Source organism: Prinia subflava, chromosome 22 (genome assembly GCF_021018805.1).
Source record: "Prinia subflava isolate CZ2003 ecotype Zambia chromosome 22, Cam_Psub_1.2, whole genome shotgun sequence".
In the NCBI taxonomy this organism is placed as follows: domain Eukaryota; kingdom Metazoa; phylum Chordata; class Aves; order Passeriformes; family Cisticolidae; genus Prinia; species Prinia subflava.
Genome location: NC_086268.1, coordinates 2,393,156 through 2,411,664, shown reverse-complemented (window position 1 = coordinate 2,411,664; position 18,509 = coordinate 2,393,156). Strand labels below are relative to the sequence as shown.

Genomic DNA, 18,509 nt, shown 5'->3' with positions numbered 1-18,509 from the left:
TCCCAGCTATGCTGGGTTACATAAGAGGCAGAGGAAGGTAAAGGAGACACAGCAGGTTCCTCTCAGCAATTTCTGCAAGTCAGAGGAGACGACTCAAGGACAGCTTAGAGCAGATAAAATAATCATTTTCCAAAGCCACTGCTTCACCCAGACAAACCCTTCATTACTTCAGCTCCTTCAATTACTGGAACTTAGCTGGGAAAACAGCAAAGCGAGGCACAGAAACAGGAAATTGTTTTTGCAGTGAAAAAGGAGAACAACAATTGAAGTGGGAATGCTGTCCAGATCAGCCATTCTACCTTACATCAGCACCAGAATTCCTGTTTTAAAAAATAAGAGGCAGAACTCTGTGGCACCTTGTGATGCACAGAAAATATCAGAGATATTTGGCACATTCAGCTTCTTGGGAAAGCAATTCCTGCAAACTTTCGATTTTCACAGCATTTTGCTAAATAAGAGTTAAGCAGATGTTTTTAGGATGGAGATGAGAACGCCTTAAGAAAAACCCTCAGTATTTTTAAGAAGAGCATTTTGCTAAATAAGAGTTAGGCAGATGTTTTTAGGATGGAGACGAGAATGCCTTAAGAAAAACCCTCAATATTTCAAGTACTGTCATGGGCTGTAGCACCCACTGAGAGAAACCTGAGGACAGCACCTGCACCATGCCAGGGAAAACTCAAATTAAAGCTGGCACAGAAGAAATTAAAGATTAAATCACATGCAGAAGTACTACCCACAAAGGAAAAAGTAAAAGTGATTTAGACAGGGGAGAAACCGATCAAGTGAGTGGGTGGGAAAATCAACTTTATTGTGGAGATAGAACTCGATTAATTTATTATTTAGGGTGATTCACCACCCAAATCCTGTGCTCTGGACAAAACCTGGGCTGAGGCAGCTGAGCAGAAAGCCCAGATCAGCACAAGTTAGGATTAGACTGGCAACCCAGTTTAGAGTCAATCATTACAAGGCTGAACTGCAGCTGTCTGCTCTTAATGCACGGCTGCATTAACCCTCAGCAAAGGGCTGTAAAAATCAGCCCTCAAAAAAACCAAAAAACCAGAGAACACTGAATCATTAAAACTTTCAGCACAAAAAATTAAATTCTGCGCATTTGCTGCTAATAGATATTACTGGAGTGATCTAAGCCAAGAAAAGAATTACAGAAAATTATCGTTTTCTACTGTGTCACACAACAAGCAGCTGAATGGTTTCTACAGACAGTAATTAAAATAAGAAAGTTCTGGTACAAATATGGAAACTGATTAAAAGACAGCTGTAAAGTCTGCTGAATCTGTGATAAAAAAAAATAAATCTGCAAAAGCCAAACATGAAAGATCCTTTATGAAAGGGAACCCTCTTTCAGTTTCATTGTCTGGGCTGACTTCTGGCATAGGAAAATGGGTTCTATGGAGCTGCATTAAAAGGTCACGGAGTTTCCTTCCTTGATCTTTTACCATGAACAATTTTAGAAGGCATTAAACGTTTCAGAACAGCCTATCTAAACAATTTTTTGCTTATCCTGTCATTGAATTAAGTTCAACCAATTCCAGTAAGTCTGACAAAAAAAAAAGCCCCCCCCCCAAAAGCAGCTCCAAAATATAATATTTATGCCAGCCACTAAATGCAAACTTGAGTCCTTGCCAAAACAGCATAAATGAGAGAAAAGTAATTATTCTATAGCTGCCAATTTGAAAAGAGAGCAGGGAGAGCTGGGGAACTCCATTTGCTAAGACAAAATCTATTTCATTCACAGCAAACTGAGCACAGTTGTTCAAACTGTGTCGTAATTCAGAGAGAGATAAAAAACCCAAGCCCGATTCCATGGATTTAGCACTCAATACCTTGTTCTGCTTCACTCCAGGGCTGGGAATTGTCAGCAATAAATACTTCCAGGCCTATAAAACTCTATGAACTGCTCACTATTCGTCAAGAACCACGGAGGGAGGGGCAGAACTTCATTTATTCTTTCCAAAGAATTTTGCAGGTCCTTTTTTATTTCACCATAAACTTCATCCCAGCCCAGTTTTACAGTGCAAAACGTAAACGGACTCAAGGACAGGATCAACATCAAAATGTTGACCCCAGAAGCAAGTCAGGACTGGCTTCATCATTATTCTACCCCACACCTGCAGCCTTACAGCCCCAAATTCCCAATTAAAAAGGCAAGGTAGCAATACCTGTACTCTGAAAAGGCAGAAATCCATTTTTTAATCCATTTAAAACATTTTTTTAATGCATTAAAACATTTTTTAATGCATTAAAACACACTTTCATTTTCCCACTCCTTCAGCCCAACAAAGAACACACAAATTTCGAGTTCCCGGTGTTTCCAGGTACTGTTAAGGTGTCAAATATCAGTTTATCCCCCCCAGAATTCCATTTATTTCTGCCTCTGTCCTCCAATGGGTAACCCACAGCCTTTTCCAGGCCTCTCCATCTCCCCTTCCCCTAAAGCCCAGCACACAGGGGGAGGAAAGGAAGGTTTCAAACCCTGCCAGGGTGTTTTATTGTTTAACTCAAATCCATCTGCCTCTGCTTTGAGATTCCACAGCAGGAACATTCACACAGCTCATTGCACCTCCTCGGCTGATTCACCTGAATTTTTTATTATTTACTCATAATATATTTGTACTGTGCTGGATATATCAGTCACTTCCTGCTCCTCTGGAGGGGCAGCAGGGCAGAAATCAAATATTTTAACCCAGTGACTGCTTTCCAGGTAACATTGAACCATCAAACAGATGACAACATCACAACATGAAGTGTTATTAAATATTATTATTTAATAATTTAATAAATTAAATATTATTCTTCTGTTTGAGCAGAGCATGCAGCTTACCTACAGAAATTGGAATATGCTGTTATCAGCTAGATCAGAGTCACCCGTGCCTGAAAGAAACCACAGCTCTCTCCCTGCTGTCCTGGCAAAATTTAAATGCCAAAATTTCCTTTCCAATTCCCTCTGTATCAGCATTCATCAGTCAGACACCTCACAGGGCTAACAAAATGTTGTGTTATCACCACAACCAACAGCTGAGGTAAAGGAATTGAGATGGTCCAAGCTACCAAACCTGGAAATGTAAAAATGAAGCAGCAGAATGTCAGTGCTGAGTGCACTGGAGCAAAGGGAAATTCAGTTTTCTCCCAGTTCTGTAAGGCAGCTCCTCCCCAGGTATTTTGTGCAGCAGGGAGAGCACCAGGATGCCAGAGAAGTGCTTTAATCTAAAGCAAACAACTCCACGTGATGGAAAAGAGGGAGAGGGGGAGAGCCCTGATCCTCCAGGACAGAACTCATTTGCTACTGGGAATTTTTTCCTGCACATTTTCATGGAATTGGGCACTGGGAGACAGACCCAGAACTGCCACCAACCTCAGCACAACTGGGGAATATTCCCTAAAATCCACAGGGAACGAGCTTCCAGGGTGTTTGAGAGGGCTCCTCACATACAGCTCATTGTTGTATTTTGCATTTATTCTATTAATATATTCATTTATTCTATTAATATATTCATTTATTTATCCATTTATGGATATGCCACGGAAAGTGCCACAGAAAGTGATACAAATACTGCTTGGAGGAGAAGATGAAGAGGTTTCACATTTAAATTTACAGTTTAAATAAACTATTCACAGTCCTTGTTTGAAGTGTCCAGAGTTCCTTTGTGTTCATCCCCTCAACCAATTACAAACTTCCTTTTTTATTTAACTTTTTTTTAATGCTGCCACCAACCTCAGCACAACTGGGGGAATATTCCCTAAAATCCCACAGGGAATGAGCTGCCCGGGTATTTGAGAGGGCTCCTCACTGCCATACAGCTCATTGTTGTATTTCACATTTATTCTATTAATATATTCATTTATTTATCCATTTACCGCCATGGCAAAATGATCCAAATACAACTTGGAGGAGAAGATGAAGAGGTTTCACATTTAAATTTACAGTTTAAATAAACTATTCACAGTCCTTGTTTGAAGTGTCCAGAGTCCCTTTGTGCTCATCCCCACAACCAATTACAAACTAGCTTTTTTTATTTAACAAAAAGAAAAGAAAACCAAAAACAAAACAAACCCCACCTCGTTATTTGCATGTTCTTTGTTATTTTTCTCTCTCTTTGAAATGTTCTGTTGGGGCAAAGCTTTTTGATCTAAAAGGCATTTAATTAAAAAAAAAAAAAAAAAAAAAAAGAAGGAAAATCCTAAATCCCTATATACACTCTTTAGCAACATTTATTTGGGGGGAATATATTCCTTGAAATTATATAATTATATATATATATTCCCAGGGATTGTGCCTGGATTACCAGGACCAGAAGACAGCCAGATTCCCCAATTAAAAAAAAAAAACCAATTGAGAAACCAACTTATTTCAAGAGTAAAATTCAAGTTTCTTGAGACCTTTGCTGATCAAATGCCATCAGTATTCCAGGAATCAGTTTGGAAATCTGAAGGAGCCATTTTCTCTGGAGATGGAGAGCGACAGATGGAGCAAAATTTTCAGCACATTTTGATTGCTGTGATATTCCTGTCATTGCAGCCAGTGAGGAGGCTCAGCACAGCTACCTCCCAGGAGCAGAAAAACAGATATTAATTTAAAAAAATTAAAAAAAATAGGAGGGAGTGGGAAGGGACAGATCCTTTTCATCTGGCTGAATTCCAGGGAAAGGATTTTGAGTTTTGCAGGCAGCTCAAAACTCAGCTGTTTCCTCTCCCCCTCCCAGCTTTTTTATTCTGAGTTTAATAAGTTTAATTCTCTGGCTGTGGGAGAGGGAAGAGCCCCCTCCAGAATGCCTGAGCAGCACCCAGGGACTGTCCCCTCCTCCCGGACACCCTTTAGTGCCACCACCCTGCCAGGACACCAGGGCTGTCCTGGGGCTTGTGCCCAATTTTAAATTAAAAAAAAAATTAAATTTTAATTAAATTATCCTGGTGACAGAAGGGAGGCCAAGGCGTGGGGAGAGCAGTGCAGACACCAAAAAACACTGCTGGAGTCGCTGGTGAGTGTGGGAGCTGCAAATGAGCCAGAAGGGAAAGGGAGAGCAGGTCAGGGTTGGCTGTGCCACCCATCCAGCTGAAGTTGCACTGGTTCACATCCAAAATAAACAACAGCCAGCACCAACATTCCTACAGCTTTCCAGACTGCAAGAACCATGTGCTTGCCTCTTTTTTTTTCCCTTTTTTCCCCTCACTATTTCACTCTCACAGCAATTTCCATACTGTGAGCGACCTGAGTGTAAAACTTGGAGCTTTTGGCTGTACTCACAGGGGCTGCTGTGCTGGGCAAACAATATTTACCAATTCCAGGTAGTATCAAACTCCTACAGCAAATCACCCAGCACTGAAGCATCTAAACCTGTGCTCCAGAGATATCTAGAAGGATAATCCAGATATGATTGGGGAATAATGATGTAGAGAGCTCTGCTCTTTCAGATCATTATTTCCAAATTACTGCAGGGCCTTTGCCTTTACTGCTGCTGGTTCAGGGCAGAGCAGCACCTGCACAGGTGCTCCACAGCCTTTGGAACACCCTCCCAGCCAAGCCCACAGCTCTCAAGGTTGTTGATTCCCTGAGATTCTCCTTGGGGTTGCTGTTCCCCAAGGTGCTCAGGGTTCCCCCAGGGTTGCTGTTCCCTGGGAGTTTCCCCTGGGTTGCTGTTCCCAGAGTTAATCAGGTTTCCAGTCTTCTCTCTGCCCTGGGTGTTTCACACCAAAGCCAGAGATGACAAGTTGAGTCCAGCAGTTCGTGTTATCAAGGCTGTTTATTCTTAATTATCCCTCAGTTCTTGTCCAGCTCTGCAGGGCGTCCCCAGCAGAGCAGGACACGCGGGGGACTGGGCGGCTCAGAGAGCCCCACACCTTATGTACAGTACCCCTGACCCAACCACTGTCCACAAGGAACTTTTTATTTACAAAATTGTACCAATGCCTACTGCCTATGCTAACATGTCAGTTCTACTCTAAACCAATCTCTAAAACCCAACTCAGCACAAGATGGGGGACGAGAGCAAGAACAAGGAGCACAGGGACCACTCCCCAATTCCTCCATCCTGTCTCTTCAGCCCCATATGCTAAGAATGCTAATTTCTATATTTATATTCTATAATAAACCATCCACTACTTATTTTAAATTCTTAGTATTTGTGATTCTTCCTGCATGTGAGTGTTCACTGCCATGGCAGGGATCAGAGTCAGTGTCCTCCTGGGATCTGTGTGGGTCTGACTGAGCCCCCTGGACAGATCCCAGACCCCCCTGGACAGATCCCAGACCCCCCTGGACAGACCCCAGACCCCCCTGGACAGGTCCCAAATCCTCCAGGGAGGCCAGAGGGATGTTCTAGACTCCAAGACACAGCAGCTGCAGAGGGCTGAGTGCAGGATCCCCAGAGCAGGAGAGGGTGTTGGGTTTGCTGAGATCAGATCTGTGCCCGCAGGAACCGCTTCCGCTCCCCAAACCGCAGGGCCTGCGCAGGGCAAACCACAGCCCAGGGCTCGGTGCCTCCTGACAGGCTGCAGGAGCAAACTGCAGCACCAGGAGATCCCTCTTATCCCTGGCACACAGGATTCCCTCCCATCTTACATTTAGGAAGCCCACATGATATAAATTCGCTGCCCTCTACTGCAGTTCCCCCTGGATGTTTGCCAGAGCTGATGTTGCCGCCTCAGTCAGCAGAGAGTCTGCAGCAGCAGGGAAAATCCCTCCTTTAAATCCCCACAACAGCAGCTCGCTTTTGGCTGAGGTCACTGCCTCATTTAGGACATCACATAATTATAATTTTTGAAAAGCAGGGAAGAAAAAAAAAAAAATCCTATCAACGCAGAGCAGAAAACAACGCTGTGCTCCAAAAGGCACTTAGCAGAAGAACAGGAATTCTCACGACACAGCCCCAACACTGTCACATGGGAGCTGCTGTCACCCAGGGCAGCACTCCCAGACACCCAAGGTGTTCCTGCAGTGCTGCTGAGCTGCAGCCCTGCCCTGCCAGGGCCCTGCTGGCCCCGCAGGCTGCCATGTGCCTCCAGAGCACGGGGCAGGCAGGAAACCTCTCTCCTATCTGGCAGCTGCCACCAGCTCTCCCATTTCTCTCCCTCTCCCTCACTTCCTATTGATCTCTCCTGTCTTGCACTGCAGCTTTTTCCTATTTCCTTTCTCTGCTCGCTCGTTGTGGCTTCCCTCCTTTCATTCTCTCCCCTTCCACGTTTTCCATCACTTTTCTGGCAGCTTTGATCTCTTTGGTGCCTCTTTTGCATCTGGGCACAGCAGAGAGGCAGCGGTGCCTCTGTGGCACGGAGCACTGAGAGGAGAAGCCTTGTCAGAAGTGCTGCCAAGAAGCTGCACCAACAGCCACTATCATAACAGGCTAAAAAAGACTTTCAAGCAGCCATCAGATGCTCCAGGTGAGCCTGCAGGTTGAAGCTTGTATGTTTATGGGAGTGGTGGACTCGCAGTCCTTTGCCTGTCTCACATCAGTCTGGTGCTTTATTAAACACACGGGGCTTTTCCTCCACACTGGGAAATGCTTGCTCAGGTCAAGCCAGGTCCCACCTAAGTTTTCCAGCCCCTCTCCAGCACTGCAGCTCACTCAGGATTCTAGAAAAGAAGTGTTTAACTCTTCTTAGGTTACTGATTGCTCTTGGGAAGTCACCCAGGACTGCGTGTGATGCCACAAACCAGGATTCACAGCCTGCAAATAAATTCAGGACCAGCTTCTCATACAAACAAGAGTAAATTGTGCTGCTACTCACAGATTCAATACAGAACAGCACCTGAATAAAATTCAGATTCCCACCAATATCCCTGAAAATTTCCAAAACATGTTTCAAGAGCTCAGGAGGAAAACCAGTTTGAGTTTTGCCCCAGCCACAGTTCTTGTGCCAGCTGAGAGCAACCAAGAGCTGCCAGAATATGGAGATTCTCTCTTGGGTATTTTAGCATCGACATTTCAATTTCTTTGTGCCACCAAGAGAGGCCCTGCTGCTTAATTCACACAACTTTTACCCAACCCTGCTCCCTGCCCATAAAAGGTTTATATTTTGACAGAATCAAGCCCTGAGTGCCACGTCCAGGCCAGCACACATTTGTGACCCTCTGACAGCATCCCAGGGACTGCCAGGACAATGATCCACGTCACACCAGAATTATTCCACGCACACAAACCTGTGCTGTGATCTCCACCTCGGAGAGGGCTCCTCTCATCTGCTTCCCCAGTGCCACAGCAATCCCATGAAACGCTTTTGCCACCGAACATCCCTGCCCAGACCTTTCAGCCTTGTCAAAACAGAGCTTAAAATAACCCCACAGGATCACATTTAAGTGTTTGCCAACAAATGTAAACAGCAATGTTTCTTATTTACCATCGGGCTCTGCAAGAAAGGGTTCCTGCCCGTGGGCCTCAGAAGTCAAACAGACACAACACTGAAAATCCTCAAGGAAAGGATGCAGGGTGATAACAAAACATCCAGACCATTTGTGAATGTCACAGGCTGAACAGTTTGTTTGGCTTTTACTATTTATACTTATGCTTACATTTGAAACATAAGGACGCTGTTTTTTCCTGTCATTTTAATGTATTTATTTTTACGTGTTTTCTTTTCAAAGAAAAATGAGTAAACGTTGCTTCTTCCTGTCTTTTTCTAAGTCTGCTGTTACTATTTTGTATGTATCCTGCCTTGTATTTTATCCCTTTTGCATTCTAAATCAAACACTGCACTTTTTACATCCCTTTTCATATTACTAATTCCCTTGCTGCTGCTTCTCCTGTCCTTATTTTAAGTCCTCTCTTCTGATGTTGAGATATTACCAACATCCAGGCTCCTGACCCTGAGTTTAATCAAGCTGAGACATGAACTAAGACTTTTATTCTTTAAACCTAATAATTATCCAGAGCAGGGACACAGAACACGGCATCACCTACCTGAAAATAAGCATTTAAGTCTATTTTTTCTTAGTGCTATTGACATCTCTTACACAGGAAGATCTGCTTATCTCAAAGCAGATAAAATATCAGGGGGAGTGCTTAGGCAGAGGAATATCTGGAATGCTACAAGAAGCATTTTTACAGCAACTCATCCACTAGAAACTCCAGGATAATACAAATGGGATTCATTGATAAATCTCCAACTGCTAATTTTCGGAGGGAAGGAAGAGGTATTCCAGGAGAAAGGTGGAAGATAAAAAGGCTCAAGGCAAGAGGCTGAGCTTATCCCAAAGGACCACCTTGGGGTGGAGTGGAGAATTCCAATACCCTCTGCAGAACTCCAAACTACAGCACAGGGTGAGAATTAAAACCATGAAGGGTAAAGGATGCTGCTCAAAATACTATGGGAAAAAAAGAGTTAATGTCAAAAATCCTGATGGTTATACTCCAAAGCTTCTTGGGAAAACAGAAGCAGTCAAATTCTTTAATTTGAAATTCTTCAGACTACTTGAGTAGTCTGAAGCTACTCGAATTCTTTAAACACAAATTCAGGGAGACCTCACCGCAGGAAATAACCAAATAATCCTGGTGTCTAGCCATGAAATATGGAAAATAACTGGTACAGGTGTCTGCACCACCTTCCCCAGGCAAATTCATCAATGCCCTGTACAGCCTCGGGATGAACTGCCAAAATCTCCAGTGCCTAAATCACTGCTCCTACAACAGAACATCACTTCTACACCCATCGTTCCTTCTACAAAATCAGCACTTTTACAACAAGGTCCAGAGCAGTTGTGAGAGTGAACAGAGGATTCTTTGATTTCCAGCAGGACTGTGGTCACTGCTGTCACCTCCAGGACCAAGGAACTCTCCTCCCACACAGGTCATGGAAGTCAAAGGACACCAGGGAACACCCACAAATCCCACCAGGACCTCAGCAAACTCCTGCTCCAAGGCCAAGCTGCACTTTCCTCCTCAAGCATCTCCAGCTAGGACAGCACTGAGCAATTCTTTTGCTGCTAAACTCCTGTAGATGTGGACCAGAATTTTGAAAACCTAAAATTGAAGGAGCCAACATGCCAGTACCTTCCCTAATCCAGCCATTTGAAATGTTAAAATGCCATTAACAGGAGTTCTGTGCGCAGGGAGAATTATACAATTGGGCTCACAGATGAAATATCATTCCTGCCTCCACCCAAATAATCACAACGCCCACAGCTCTAACTCAAAACTAGAAAATCAAGCTCACCTCAGCTCCTGTCTCCAGTAAAAGCCCTAATAAACTATGCAACGTGAAGTGGCAGCATTTGTGTCCCAGCCAGCAGCAAACACCCCAGACAGTTCTCTCTTCTGCTCGCCCCAAGAACAGCAAAATAAAACCTGAATTTATGCACAGACTCTGTCAACTGCTCATTTCCAAACATAGTGAAGGCACAAGGATGAAAGGCCCCACTCGAAGACTACTATTCTTTTTAATCCTTAGATGTCATGCTGAAGCCCATTTTCCATAAATATTGGATTTTACAAACTCTACTAATGAAAAAAAATGTATGATGATGACATTTAAATAGTCAGTAACACTAAGGTGTGACTTTCTGTGCAGTTCTTACCCTGCTGGAAGAAATGAAACCCTTTTTCCCCACCATACAGTCAAAGAATTCCCAATTACTACAGGGACTTCCAAAGAGCCAAAGACAGGGAAAGTGCATCTAAAGCAGATAAGAAACAATTAGAGTCTATTTTAATACCAAGTCAGGAGCAAATCACCAATTAAAACTTCTCAAGGGTAATTATGTGTAAATTCTACCTCTGCTGTTTTCCAATCATAGCAACAGAAACTACAGCACGGTTATAAATAAAACTCATTTGCAAGAGAGGAGTCACCAGTTCCTCAGCGAGGTCCTGCGAAAGCAAGAGCCTCCTTTTCTTTTATTGGCCTTTAATAAACAGAAAGAAACATAAAGCAAATCCTGCAGCCGTGCAGTTGCTCAACCCTGGAGTGCGTTTGGAACGGTGACAGGAAGAAAAATACAGTTAACTCCGAGAAAAAAAAAAAATTAATGGCACACAAATGTTCCTTTAGTGTCATAACAGGATACAGCCGAGCTCGGGCCGGCCTTCGGTGGCCAAGCAGAGGCTGGAAATGGCCGAATTTCAGGATTTCAGCGTGGCCTTGGGAAGAATAAAGGCCTTATCTCAGCTGGCCATGTGTGGCCAGCCGTGCACAGCTCACAGCAACGCCCAGGGCTGGCCAGGAGAGCTCCAGAGGCAGAAAATGTGGGCACACTCCAGCAGGAACAGGGAAACTCCTCTGATAAACCCTGCACCCCTCCGCTGGTCTGATGGGCCTCCAGGTCTGCTATCCCCCCACCACAAACAGCATCCAGCAAGAAAAATCCAAGCCAGCGCTAGAAAAATAGACTATTTTTCAGGTTAAGATAGGGGAAATCTCACCTAAATGCAGAGCTGGGTGAAGCTCAGCCACCTGACTGATTTTAGATACCTTTAGGATAAGAAAGGTCCCCTGGATGTGCAGATTTCCTTCCACTAATGATCAAGTCGAGCCAGATGAGCAGCTCAGGGATGTCTACCTCAAAGACTTACTGAGCTCAGCAAGATAAATGCCACCTTAGGAGGCCTCTGAACAAATACAGCATAGCTAAGAGAGGATTAAATTAAGAGGGTGTAAATGTTTACAAACATAAAGGAGCAGGGCAATAAGGCTGGAGATGAAGAGCTTGATACGATCCAATGGGCACCAGGATTATGAAAAAAAAAAGCAGCTGACAAAGTAAAAAGAACATCCTGAGGGAAAGAAAGGGAAGTTAAATCAGTGTTTGACTCTCTCAAATCATCAGCAGCCGTGCAAGGCACCACGGCTGTCCTGGAGAGCGTTTTGCTGATGTGATTTTAAGCCTCAAGTGCTATGTCAGGAGATAATTTTCTGTCTGCCTGCACCCTTTAGGTGCTCCCCCAAATGCAGTGAGTGTCAGGAGCTCCTCCACCAACTCTGAACAGAAATTACACTCTCAGGAGCCTTGAAATCTGCTCTGCCTTTTTTTTATGTTTCATGCCTGGTATTCCCCCACTCCCCCAGGCACTCACTGCCCTCCAGACTGAAGGCACTTAAGAAAAAGACACCAGAAAACGATGCTGCTTTGGGAATTCTGATAACAGAATCTGAGCATAACCACTACCAAAATTAACTGGGGTAAGGTTTAGTGCACAGAGAGAATGAGCCCAGACACACTCAGATATGAGCTGGCCTGACTGTGTTTCAGCAGTGCCAGACACCAAAATCCATTCAACTTTCCTGGGAAAGAGAACAAAAATAAAAGAAGGGAGGAAAAAAATGGAGGGGTCTTAATAAAAACATCATTTATCATCCTGGCTCCAGAGCAGCACTAGAAATGGCCATTCATACACTCCTAATTTATATATTTAATGGTAATCATGACATCAGCAACAAAAACAAGAGATATAAAATATGTCACGGATGAGACAAGTGCAGCCTGGACAAGGGAAATGTGACAGCTGTCAAATCACCTTAAACTGAAGGGATACCAAAGGAAATATCTGCTGTCTGTAATGTGGATTTAGGTAGCTCTATATATGCAAAATGCAAATATGTAAAGCTAATATGGAGAAAAATCCAGGCCCAAGCTACCCTATTATATTCCTAATACCATCTGGCACAGATGCAAGCTGGGTTTTCCTGGTTTAAGGCAATTCCCATCTCAGTCCCACCAAGGAAGGTGATTGACAAACACAAAGAGAATAGAACACGTCAGATGATTTATACCAAGTACATCTAATGACAGTGGGAGCATCAATATTATTTATATTGCACCTGCTTTACATTCCAAGATTGAAGGAGGCACCACAGAGACTCCGCGGGCCTGGAGGGAAAGGGGAATGTTCTGAAGGGACAGGAGAGGTCAAACCCATCCCCTCCAAACCCTGCACAGCGCTGGGGATGAAGAGGAATGGCAGAAATCCACATGATGGAACAAACACCACCACCGTGTCCGGGGCTCTGCTGAAAGGTTCAGCCAGGGAATAAATCAGAGAATCGTCAGAGAATCTCAGAAGGGTTTGGGCTGGGAGGGATCTTAAAAATCAGCTCATTTCCATCCCTCAGGGACACCTTCCACCATCCCAGGGGGCTCCAGCCTGGCCTTGGACACTTCCAGGGACAGCCACGGCTTCTCTGGACCCGCTGTCACCACCCTCACAGGGAACAATTGTGCCCTAATAACCAATCCAACCCTACTCTGGAGTTTGAAACCATTCCCCCTTGCCCTGTCACTCCAGGCCTTCTAAAATAGTCTCTCTCCATCATCCTTGTAGGCTCCTTCAGGTCCTGGCAGGCCACAATTAGATCACCCCAAAGTTCTCGTGGCAGAACCATGACCATGACTTTGTACCCCAGAGCTGGGGCTGCTTCAGGCCAGAGGTGAAAAACAGTGACAAGAACAGATCCAGTTTCCCCACATTCCCAGAAACCCGAGGGTTGTGCAGACAGCTCCTCACCTGACATTAAAAGCCTTTTGATCCAAAACCTTAATGGAACACCAAACAGAAACATCCTCCTGACATGACTGAGAGCAAAAGGAAATGAGACTTTTTTTTTTTTGTCTCCGCTGCATTTTCAATTTGGCTGCTCCAATTCAATAATGGAAAGTATTTTGTTGTACTAACAAGTAAATTAAATTCCCTGTTCTCGTGCTTTTCCTTTTCCATGCATCACTCAGCTGCTTCTTGGTATGAAAATCCTGTCGTGCTTTTTTGATATCATGCAACTGCCACAAGACATATGGCCTGAAGTACGTAACAAAATCCTCACAAATCCACTGAAATGCCTTTTTACTGTCATTGCCTTGCCTGGTACAGAGAAAAACATCCTGCAACTCCAGAATCATTCACACACTGCAAAAGAGAAAATTCTGCCAGTACAAAGGACAAAATTAATTGCCAAGATTTAATACTCTGTGAACAGTTGTAAACACAGATTGTACACAAGTTTGAGCTGTCCGTGAGGATCTGTGGAGTCACAGAAATGCCTGGGTTTAAGTGAGAGCAGCTCAGAATCTTTCCTGCCCACACCTGGAGCCTAAAATTGGTGAGCTCAAGCACCCCAGAGCATCACTGCCCTGTCCCAGCCCCAGCCCCGCCGCTGTGCCAGAACTGCTTGGTCATGAAAGGCCAAAGCCAGGCCTTGGCCACACACACTCACACCTCAACCACCCAACAGACACGATAAAGATATAATAAGATACATTTTAAATGATTTTTGAAGCTTAGAGAGTCAAAATAGGAATCTTTCCATCAAAAAAAAAAATCTGAAGATGCTAATTCCACTCGCCTCAAAAGCATGGGAAGATGTTTCCTACTTGACTTTTTTTGTCTTTTTTTTTTGCCTTGCTCTGAAACATCCCAGCACAAACCAGAGAACTCCAAACACGACCAGAGGCACCTGCAGAGCAGCGCAGAGGCCCGAGCAGGTCTGTAAAGGCAGGTCCTGCCAGGGGAGACACAGCACATTCCTGCCTGTCAGCCCTCACCTGGAGTGACCTCCCTGCACTGCCTGACCCAAGCACACCCAGGGGCATCCTCAGCGCGGTCTCTGGGCTCAGGTTTGAGCTGCATCCTAAATTCTGCTGCTTCTCCTTGCAGGAACATTTGCTTTCGGTGTTCCCCGCATGCTGGGAGCTGAATTACCACCCCTGGTTCCTACAAAGTCAGCCTGGCAGGCCTGAAAGCTGTTGGACTTGAAATACTCCGGTTTCAAAGTTAACCCAGCTAACTTTGACAGGCAAGACACCCTTGGTTCCCAGAACCTCTGATTTAATCTTGCTTTTCTGATCCTGCCTGTCACTGAAGCCAGGACACAAAGTACAAGAGCTCTGTGAATATTCACACTCCAAAAAAAGAAAAAAAAAAAAAGAAGGAACCTCATTTCATACTGACCTGTCCGTGATTGTGGACTGTGTGCCACTCATTGGAGCCTTTGGCAAGAAGTCGTATTATCCAATTTACATTTTACTCTTATTGCAGGAATATGAACGAGGCTTTGCCCCTCACATGCACCGAGGTTCAGGATCCAGCCTTGCTCCAGAAGAGGCATGCACAGAGGACAAACTCAGTTCAAGGGCAGGAGAAGCGAACAAAAAAGAAAAAAAAAAGAAAAAAAACCAACAAAACCAAACCCAATCCAAAACAACTCCAAAACTCTTCTTGCAGTCACCCGGAATATCCAAACCACGGAAGTGGGGCGTGGGGGATAAAGAAAAAAACTCCAGCAAGAAAAAAAACCTCCAACAACAACAAAAAAAGAAACAGCAAAAAACAACCTCGGTGGGCTCGGAGGGAAAAAAAGAGACCCTTTCCCGGCGCGGCGGATGCTCCCGGCGCGGGCAGAGCGGGGCCGTGCCCGTCCCGCCGGGGCTCAGGGGCGCTCGGGGGGCGGGCGGCGCTCCCCGCCCGCGGCCGGGCCCATCCCCGCTGCCCGCCCGCCCCGACCCCCGCCCGTGCTGCGCCCGCAGGGGTCGGGCAGGGCGGCCGCCTCTAGGCCCGGGGCTCCATCCCCCGCCGCCGCTCCGCCTCTCGCTCCGGCCCGGGACCCAGCGGGGCGCTGCGGGCTGCCTGCGCTCCGCGCTCCGCTCTGGGCGCTCCGCTGCGGGCCGAGCCCCGCCGCTCCCGCCGCTGCTGCTGCTGCTGCCGCTGCCGGCCCCGCCGCGCTGCTCTCCCGGCCCGGTGCCGGCCCCGCCGCGCTGCTCTCCCGGCCCGGTGCCGGCCCCGCCGCGCTGCTCTCCCGGCCCGGTGCGGCCCCGCTGCGCTGCTCGGAGAGGCGGGAGCGGCGCGTCCCGGGGAGCCTGCGCCGAGCCGAGCCGGGCCGGGCTCGCCCCTCCCCGGCGCCTCCGGGGGGCTCGTACCTCCGGCCGCCCCGCCCCGCCGCCGGATCCCTCCGCCGGGCGCCCTCCTCTTCCTCCTCTTTTCCTCCTCCCTCTCTTTTCCTCCTCCCTCTCTTTTCCTCCTCCCTCTCTTTTCCTTCTCCTCTTTCCCCTCCTTCTCCTCCTCCTCCTTCTCTTCCCCCTCCCTCCTCCCTCGCCGCCCTTCCCCCGGTCCCTGCCGAGGCCTTTTCCCTTCGGGAAGCCTTTTCCAGAGCCGCGGGGTGTTTCCTTCTCTTCCCGTCCCCGCTGGGTCGCAGCCGCTCCTCGCTTCCCCTGTGTCCCTGCCGAGGAGCTTTCCCTCCCCTGGATCCCTAACCCGAGGAGTTTTCCCTTTTCCCCTCTTCCCCTTTCCCCTGTTTCGCATTCCCCGCCCGGTGCCCGGCTGTGCTGTGTCACCAGCCCTTAGAGCAGGGAGCGCCTCCATCTCCATGGAAAATATGACACCGGCGAAACTTAGAGCAGAAAGAAAACAAATATAGCGAATTAAAAGAGCAGAAGTGCCAGGACCTGAGCAGCGCAGAGCCTCGGGCAGACCCGGCTGTGCTGTTTGCTCCCAGGCCTTTCGTGCTCTGTTGTCCCTCATTCCCTGCATTTCCCACGCACATTTCACCAGGAATTCTCACAGGTTAAGGTCAACATAAATCCGAGAATTGATCCCTCCCTTCATGTAAATTCCAGAAACACGGCGGCCAAGGGCCTGTCCCTGCTCCCTGTCAAAACCTCCAGTAGGAAAAGATGAGCCACGCAGGGTTTTTGGGGTTTAAAAAACCCCAGCCTGAACACAGACACGTCCTTGCTGTAACTCCCTCTTTGTGCCATGCACAACAATCTGAGAGAGAAATGCATCTCGAACCTACACAGGATCCCAGAATGGTTTGGGTTGAAAGGGACCCTAAAGATTTTGTTCCAACCCCTGCCATGGGCAGGGACACCTTGGACACTTCCAGGGATCCAGGGGCAGCCACAGCTCCTCTGGGCAACCTCACCACCCTCACAAGGAATTATTTTTTCCTAATACCCCACCTAAACCTCCTCCCTGTCGGTGTGAAGCCATTCCCCCTTGTCCTGGTCCTACAAGCTGCTTGTTCTCAAACACCTGGAAATCACATCTATGCCTGAGAACTTCAGGAAACTTCCGTGCTACTCCTCCAGAAATTAAAGCTCGCGAGCATCACAGATGTGGAATGAAAAGCAGGATGTCTCCACTGCCAGTAATTCCTGCCCCCTCTGCACAAAGGAACTTGTGGAACATCAGTCTCCCCCAGCAAACGCCAGCAGACTAAAATAACCTTATTAGCTAATCCCAATCATCTAGGACACCACGCTTCTTCCCTTTAATTAATCTTGCCGGGATAGACTTCAAAGCCGGGACACTGGGCTTGGAAAAAGGCTGGAAAACAGGCTCTGGAAGGTCGGGAGCAGATCCCTGGCTGGGCACACAGGACCATACCTTGCCCGAAGTTAAATCCAGGCCGCTGCCGCTCTGGGACTCGGAGCTTTGTCCTGCTCGGAGCGCGGATCGGGAAGGCAGCAGAGTGTCTGAGAGCCTGGAGGATTTGTTGTTTTGGTGAAGTTCAGGGCAAAGAGGGGAAGCGTGGGATGAAATCATTTTCTACATGATACTTCACATATATATGCAGGACGTTTATACTTCCTTTTTTGGTTTCCTTTCAGGGAAAATAAGAAAAAAAAAGTGTGGGAGTGCGAGACAAGCGGCCACGTCTGCCTCTCCTTCTGCAGCTGTGTGCAATACAGTCATCGATGGTGATGAAGTGACTGAATGCCTCCATATATCTGTATTTATTTATTATATATCTCTTTATTGCATCTTCTCTGCAATAAATCCCTCCCTGTTTTAACTTTGGGAACATCGAGTACTGTGCCTGGAGAGGGGAAAGCTCCTGGGAGAGCTGATTCATGGCAGGCCCAGCATTTGCATATTAGGCCTCGATGCTTTTTTATTACTTTAATTATATTTTATTGTTCATGACAACGTAACGAGAACAATTAGCTGGAGGAAATCCTAAGACATAGATTCTGAAACTCTAACTGCTTCTCTTCTTTGCAAATGCTAATTTTTTTTTTGGTGGGAGCTGGCTGCATACTTAGATTAAGATAGATGCTTATTTATGATAATTCTGTTTTCCATCCTGAAATATGGGGTGGGGAAATCAATAAGCAATTACACTGTGCCCATTAAAATAGATTTTTTTTTTTTTGGTAGCTCTGAAGTTGTCACCTGACCTGAATTTACACACAGAACCATCCCATGGCAGGAGGGTTGGATCAAGATGATCTTTGAGGTCCCTTCCAACACAAAACCATTTTGTGAATCTCTAATTAACCTCCTCAAACTGGTTTTTAGTCCAGAGCAGAGCTAAGTAGGACCCTGAAGTGGAAGAGTTTAATTCCTATGGAGTAAAACTCCTTATTTTGCCTTAAAGCAAAGATCAGATCCTTGGAGGTGCTTTATAGGTGCTCCTGTAAAAGCAAATTTATAGAGAAAGTGTTGAGCGGGGATCCTGTGGCCAAATCCTCTTTTCCTGCCTCGCACCGAGGAGCTGTTGCCATCTGCTGGGAAAACCTCGAATGGCTCCTCTAACCTGAGCTCCCGGGCAGGTGAAAGGTGAGGAATTTGGGAAAA

At 46.3% G+C, this 18,509-nt stretch overlaps 1 protein-coding gene across 2 annotated transcripts in view; it reads right to left on the bottom strand.

The window, feature by feature from the left end:
• ARHGEF12 (Rho guanine nucleotide exchange factor 12) overlaps positions 1 to 15,822 on the bottom strand; it is a 79,611-nt gene extending 63,789 nt beyond the window's left edge. For both annotated transcript variants that reach the window (XM_063417986.1, XM_063417988.1), the window contains exon 1: positions 14,883 to 15,822. In XM_063417986.1, coding sequence (XP_063274056.1) covers positions 14,883 to 14,914 — 32 coding nt within the window. In that variant the 5' untranslated portion in view covers positions 14,915 to 15,822. The remainder of the gene's footprint in view (positions 1 to 14,882) is intronic.
• Positions 15,823 to 18,509: the final 2,687 nt, after the last annotated feature.